We start from the raw sequence: 7,570 nt of genomic DNA, 5'->3' as shown, positions 1-7,570 counted from the left end.
TAGTTCATCAGACGATATGGTGGTAGCTGCTGCTTCACCATCAGATGATATCGATTATGAAGCTGAATTAGATGGAGTTTTGGCGACATTCGAAGAAGCAGCCAAAAATGAACCATATTATTTACTAGAAGCATCCTTTCCGCTTGACAAGTGTATAATCAAAGTTGGCCTTTCTCCAGCTCGTCATTTCTCATCAGCCATTATTTTGTGTCAGCACAACAAGAATGCAAGAATTAGTTTAAACACGTTCGAATGGGATGATATAATCGGAATTTTTAAGCAGAAGATTTGCGATTTCTTTAACAGCACCTCTCAAGATGATTACAATCCTATCGAGTTTCAGTGTGGAGACTATTGTAAAATTAAACAAATAGTGTATGATTCAACCAAGTTCCTTGTTATTGAAAAGCATGGTCTGGAATACTATCTAGATGAAAGGGATGTCAACCAAATCCTAGAAGTAAACAGCAGTCTGGTGTGTCATCGTGTATCGTTATTGGATAATTTACACTTTCATGCTTATTATAGAAATGTTATCGATTTGATACAATCAAACTTTTGCAGCAGAAGCAGTTTATATGGACCACTTGAAGCTTTAACTGCGTTTTGCGAAATTTCCACAGACACTTTGTTAAGTAATGCTTTAAGAGAATATTTATATTATTATAAAATTAAAGTTGTAAATGATTTTATGTAATAATCAAAATAAATGCTATTTATGCAAACATGTTATTTTTATTTTCACGTTGAATGTCTCACAACGCTGGAAAAGATAAGCTGAGACTTAAAATTACAGGAAAACAATGTATATTTTTTAGAGTTTTTATTTTCTACTTATAATAATTACAAATGTTGATTTTCACTAAATTACAATTATCATTCTACATATTCATTTAACAAATAGCCAATCCATTTTCGTGTGGAGATTGATAAAGCTATAAAAAAATTGGTTATGTTTTCATTTATTAATTTTTGTTTTTACTCAATCATTGTGGTTTCATAATGACCCCAAGGTAAAGTGTCATGAGAATTTTGTTGCAAGTAACGTTTATCGTCATACGGACTTAATGCAATTTTTTCTTGTGTTATTGTAAAAAGATCATGGGCGTAGGAACGAAACGTTGATTGGGAAACACTTTTAGTTGTAAATTCGTTTAAACACTTAACATAATCATCGAAAGTAATGTCATTTTTTACCGTTGAATATTTTACACCCTTAGATTTTTTTGTGACGCCTAAATTATTTGCAAGTCTTTCAATATTTGCATCATCCATATTATTCTTGTATTTATCCCACAATGCATTTCGATCCTCATCCGTCGTACTAATCTTAAACGAATACATTTTAGATCTAAGTCCGACAAAATGAGTCATAATGCGACCGTTTGCCTCATCTTTCATCATTCCGAGAACTTTTTTGTTGACTTGAGGTATTCCATAAATATTATTCTCAGAATAGTCTGATGTATCGAATTTGGATAAATTTGCTTTAATAACATCTCTGTAAACGTCATCACATTTTAATTCATAGATAAAACTATCAGTGTCCCCATACATTAGCTTACAATTTTCAACTCCCATATATGGCAGCATAAAGTTATAATGAAAATCGTACATACACACTTTGGATATATCTAAAATTGACATGCCGATGTACAATGGTTTGTTGAAAATGAGCTCTGTTTTGTTAAGTTCGATTGCCATTAAATTTTCATTAAACACAGTTCTATTATGAAATCTTGGACTAGCAATCAAATTTTTCGCTCCATATCTTCCATCCCATTTTGATACAAGTTTTACAATGCGATGTTTCCTAATGTTTTCCATCGTTTTACCAAATATGGCGTTGTTGGCTAACTTGTACAAGTCTTTTTCAAATGCTGTAGTTGCTGCAGTTCGCAATTTTGTATTAAGATCGATATATGGCTTAAGCCAAGCGCTCTGTTTGAATTTCAACACTTTATGGATTTTTGTTAGTTTGAGTCCTGCATTCAGAGCTTGTTTTAGATTGCGATAATGCAAAGTGTACTCTTTTTTATGGTACAAGGTGGTCATAAGTTTTGGAAGCTTACTTCTTGGTGGCACACGATGTTCGCAACAAAACGGTAAATCTCGATGTAAGTCATGCAAGTGTTCTGGGTATTCCAAATCCACTTGTAGTATGTATCCTGTATCTCCATCGTCAGGAATAGACAAGACATCAATATTGGTATCGACCCACTCGAAACCCCCATATGGTAAGAATTGAGACATTGCCCAACCATACAAATTGTTGACATCTAAATATAGCACATATTTACTAGGCTTTGATGGATCATAATTATGCATGTATTTGTTATTTGCCTCAGAATACCGATTACTTACTTGACTTATACCACCTCGGATAGCTTTCTCAATAAACATGATTTTATCGATATCATTCAGCAGTTCAAGTTTACATCCAGTATATTTAAGCATTGCATCCCAAGAAAATCCAGGCATGGTATAGTACCATGCAGGATCAAGACTGTATGTACTTCGACATTTTTGTCGAAAATTTTCAAAAATGCAAGTCAGTAACATAATATCAGTTTTCATGTACAACATACTATATTCCAAAATATTTTTAATACCGAATGACTGCCAAACATTCTGAGCATGATGATACATATTTTTGGAGATGTGTTCACCCGATAATGAGCTGTAAAATTTATCAATTGATGGTAGTTGCGTTTCATTCAATTTATTGAAAGACTCAATATATTCGTATGGGAATATGCCTTTTCGTTTCAATAATTCCATTTGTTCGGGAGTGGTATTTGGAAATTCGCTAGCTAAATATCTTAAATCCTCAGGTTGCAATGTGGCAGCCAACTTGTCCAATGATGAATTTAAAAATCTCAGTGAATCAACGAACCTCAACTTAATACTGACCTCAGAATCGTATATTGTAAATGAAATATACTTTTCCTTATTTATTGGTAGTAAGCTGATACTACCATTTTTCGCAAGATCTCTAATCATCATATGCGAATCGTAACCGCTAAGATTATGAAAAAAAATTGGGACAACGAAAAGTTTTTTGAAATTTAAGTTACACACTTGGTGTGCGAGTCCTCGAAAATCTCCGGTAAAATGGTCATGATCACGAACAATTACATCCTTATCTGAAAACGTTTTTTCGCAAATGTGACAATTAGATGCATTAAAACTGGGTGTGACATTCATAGGTACAATATCTTTAATTTTTCCTTGCACAAATGCCGCCAACAACGTCATTTCCTTGGCAAACCACTCCATGCAATCTTCACCTGCGTAACTTCGGTAAAACGACAGAGATTCATCGTAAGAGCATTTTACGTAATAACCTGCACTAAAGGCTTTATGCTGCTGATACTTAATTGTTTTGCATTTTAATGGACTGTTTTTAACTTTGTTCAACATTGACTCAAAATCGGCATAGACTACAAAAGGAGTTGTTTGTTTATAAATATGATTTTTAAATTCAACATTCTGATATGATGGAAAAGAAACTTTACATTCATTAATTTTCTCACAGTATTTTGCATGATCATTTAATCTGTCAAAACTACTAAAATAATTCAAACACCTATCACATAAAAATTTTTTATTACGGTTCTTACTTAACTGCCTGGACATAAGTCGAGACATATCTTTAATCATGCAATAATGATACTTAATTTCTACAGATTCATCGTGAGCCATAGGTGCTTCGTAGTCATTCAATTTTGGAAAATATTTATCTTGTACAATCAATAAATTTACATGTTTAGTTAATTTGGTTTTGCATAGCCTTACCGGCGTTGTTACGTAAAATGTTCTCTCTTTAGCAACATTCATTTCTAACCCGTACACGTTTACAGAAATATTATTTAACTTTTCAAATTTTGAAATACCCTTTATAGTCATAGGTGTCTCTAGCCCATCGATATTTAAGACAGTCGCATAATGTGGATATGAAGATGTACGATCTGAACTGCATTTAGCTGGATAAATCGCTGAAACTATGCTCCAAAAAAAGCATGCTTCATCATCGTTTTTGATATTAATACATGCGTGCTTCTTTTGGATTTGTTCTGGTAGTCTAATGAACGACGAAGCTCCATTTCCCACTTCATATTTATTTATATTGACTTCTAAAGAAACTATTTTTTTCAAAGCCCACCCTGATCCCGTTTCTTCAAATTCCGATAGCTTAGACATTAATTTATCGACTATGTTTGTGTGAAACCATAAAACCAAGTCCGTTCCTGCGTCTATGGCTTCGTTTTTGGTATTAAAATATTTAAATTGGTTAATAGCACCTCCTTGATTTGATTTTCTAATAAATTCTCCACATAATGTCATATTACATTTTATCATATTTAATTTTTTTAAAATGTTTTTAATTCGAATTCTAAATAACTTAAAACAATCCCCGAAAAATTGCATTAAATCTTTGTGTCCTAGATTAATAATTATACCTGTTCTGATTCTACTCTTGAATGCGGAATTTACATCTTCCCATTTAACCCGACGATGTTTAGTAATTCCACCACCCACGCGAAGACCGAAATTTTGAATTTCCGATTTAATTGTCTTTAAATGCCCCGCGTTTGTCTGTAGTTGCCGTAATTTAGCTAATTCCAAGTCCCCACACCGAATCGCTTTAGTAAACAAAGTCAAATGCCTTTTAATGTGATTTAACCAAATATTCGCTTCTCGCGGTGTATAATTTCGAAACAAAACATCACGCGCTTGAATTAAATGTTGTACAATGTCACTACTAAGATCACCAATGTTACTCATGATTAAGTAAAAAGCAATAAATCAATAAATGAAAAACTCACCAATATTTTTTTTTTATCCTCTAATTTTCTATTATTTCAAACGAGGCGGCTGGCTGCACCTTTCCAGTGGCAACGTTTCCTCGGAACACCAAGCTGTACTTTCCCTCGCTGAAATGTTCCAAATGCGGCCTGTAGAGTTCAACCACCCTTTGCGGCAAGAACGTCACCTCCTTTTCTAATTCAATAAGGATGGATTTCCCAAATTTCGTATCGACTTCTCTTGCCGCAATTATCTTCTGGGGTACTCCTACGGGTAGGCTGTTTAGCTTTCTAATTGGCTTGATTGTCTTCTCTGTAAGCAGAGAGGATGCATTAATCTTTTTTAGGTCCATCTGCAACAATATATATTTTCTTAATTTAACAGTAACATATCTTTGACTAGCAATTTCTTAATTTAACAGTGAAATATCTTTGAGTAGCAATATTATTTTACAAAAATTCTATCTATTATAATATGTATATTTTTTAATTTAACAATGAAATAGTTTTAACTAACAAAACTTTCATAGAAACAAAAAATTACAAATACCGCACTATTTACAAACATTTTTTTTTTAGAACGGAGAATATAACCAAGTAATTTGAATAAAATGTTTAAATCAGAAAAATTATTAAGAATTGGAAATTAGTAAAGATAATGATGAATTCTAAATGATATAAAAAAGGTTAAGTATTATAAAACTTACTTTTGTATATATAATTGCCGGCACTTCACAAACACAGAACTTCTCCGAACGGTACTTTGTATAATTGCTGACGCTGCACAAAACACACAACTTGTCTGAAGGATGATCAGAATTGAACTGACGATATGTAGTGCATCTGCTCTTTATCTAACTGCCTCTCCCACGCTAAAACTATGTTGCGCAATATTTCGTAAGACTATTCATTTATGCATCACATGTCGGGCTTAATTATTAACTTCCTGCCTCCATGAGAGAATATATTTTATCTTACATTAAATAATCGAATTGGAATGTGCACGTGTTTCCGGCTATATATCGTGATCGCGTGAGACATTTTTAATAGCCGGCGTATCCGATGATGTCATTATTCTTAGTAGCAAGATCTATTTTATAAAGATTTCAACTGATCATGTAAAGTATAAATTGAAAAATAAACGAATTTTTGTTATTATGGTAATCGATAAAATATATACGAGGTAACTCGTAAAATATAAATTGAAAAAATTTAGAAGTTTTACGCTAATGGTTGTAGGTTTTAATTACAAAAAAATACGAGGAAAAATTGCTCTCTTTGTCTGTCATTCGTCTTCTTCTCTTTGTCAATTCATAGAACGCAGTCACCGACCAGCGATTGAACATCGTTCTCATTGGTTACGTTGACGTGTAGCTTCGTTATTATTGGGGGGGCGTCTTTTCGGGAGGAATGGGGGGACTGGGGGCGTCTTTTCGGGGGAATGGGGGGGACTGGGGGCGTCTTTTCGTTAATATTGTGGTACGACTCCACCATTAGTCGATGCACGTCTTTCTCATTGGCCGTTGATGCACACCATTGGCCTCCAACGTCACGAGGATGTCCACCATTGGTCGAGGACACGTTTCTGTGGCATCATTGGTCGAGGAAAACGTTCTAACGTCACGAGGAGGGTGTTACTATGTCACCATTGGTCCCTCATCGCTATACCGCCATTTCTATGTTGTTTATTCAAATTCTAAGCTGTCATTGGTCGCTGGGGGTGTTGCTATTCCCACCACTGACGCTGCTATGCTGCCATTGGTCAACGACACGTTCCGACGTCACGAGGACGTCCACCATTGGTCAGCAAGACATTGGGGGACGTTCCTATGCCACCATTGGCCTGCTATTCCCACCACTGTCGCTGCTATGCTGTCATTGGTTGACGACACGTTCCGACGTCACGAGGACGTCCTCCATTGGTCAGCAAGACATTGGGGGACGTTCCTATGCCACCATTGGCCTGCTATTCCCACCACTGTCGCTGCTATGCTGTCATTGGTTGACGACACGTTCCGACGTCACGAGGACGTCCTCCATTGGTCAGCAAGACATTGGGGGACGTTCCTATGCCACCATTGGCCTGCTATTCCCACCACTGACGCTGCTATGCTGTCATTGGTCGACGACACGTTCCGACGTCACGAGGAGGGCGTTACTATGCCACCATTGGCCTGCTATTCCCACCACTGACGCTGTTATGCTGTCATTGGTCGACGACACGTTCCGACGTCACGAGGAGGGCGTTACTATGCCACCATTGGCCTGATATTCCCACTACTGACGCTGCTATGCTGTCATTGGTCGACGACACGTTCCGACGTCACGAGGAGGGCGTTACTATGTCACCATTGGTCCCTCATCGCTATACCGCCATTTCTATGATGTTTATTCAAATTCTGAGCTGTCATTGGTCGCTGGGGGTGTTGCTATTCCCACCACTGACGCTGCTATGCTGCCATTGGTCGACGACACGTTCCGACGTCACGAGGACGTCCACCATTGGTCAGCAAGACATGGGGGGACGTTCCTACGCCACCATTGGCCGAGGGGCGTGGTCTAGAGACACGAGGTACGTTCCTACGTCACCATTGGTCGAGGGGCGTGGCCTCGAGACCCTAGGCACGTTCCTACGTCACGAGGGGGGCGTGGCCTTGACCCATGAGGATACGTACGCTTGACGATCGACGTGTGACGTCACTTCCGCTCCAGAAGGAACTCTATCTATCTACTGACACCAGTTTTTATTAACTATATGCACC

General features: G+C 36.8%; 1 protein-coding gene across 1 annotated transcript; it reads right to left on the bottom strand.

Annotated features, from left to right (window-relative positions):
• Positions 1-238: 238 nt before the first annotated feature.
• LOC140448968 (uncharacterized) lies at positions 239-5,616 on the bottom strand. Its single transcript, XM_072542110.1, has 3 exons — positions 5,516-5,616; positions 2,517-5,161; positions 239-351 (listed from the first exon to the last, which is right to left on the bottom strand). The coding sequence occupies exons 2-3, from the start codon at positions 4,786-4,788 to the stop codon at positions 239-241; spliced, it is 2,385 nt and encodes a 794-aa protein (XP_072398211.1). The 5' UTR covers positions 4,789-5,161; positions 5,516-5,616.
• Positions 5,617-7,570: the final 1,954 nt, after the last annotated feature.

This window comes from Diabrotica undecimpunctata, chromosome 8 (assembly GCF_040954645.1).
Source record: "Diabrotica undecimpunctata isolate CICGRU chromosome 8, icDiaUnde3, whole genome shotgun sequence".
Taxonomy (NCBI): domain Eukaryota; kingdom Metazoa; phylum Arthropoda; class Insecta; order Coleoptera; family Chrysomelidae; genus Diabrotica; species Diabrotica undecimpunctata.
The sequence above is the reverse complement of the archived record's forward strand: the minus strand, read 5'-3'. Positions and strand labels throughout refer to the sequence as shown.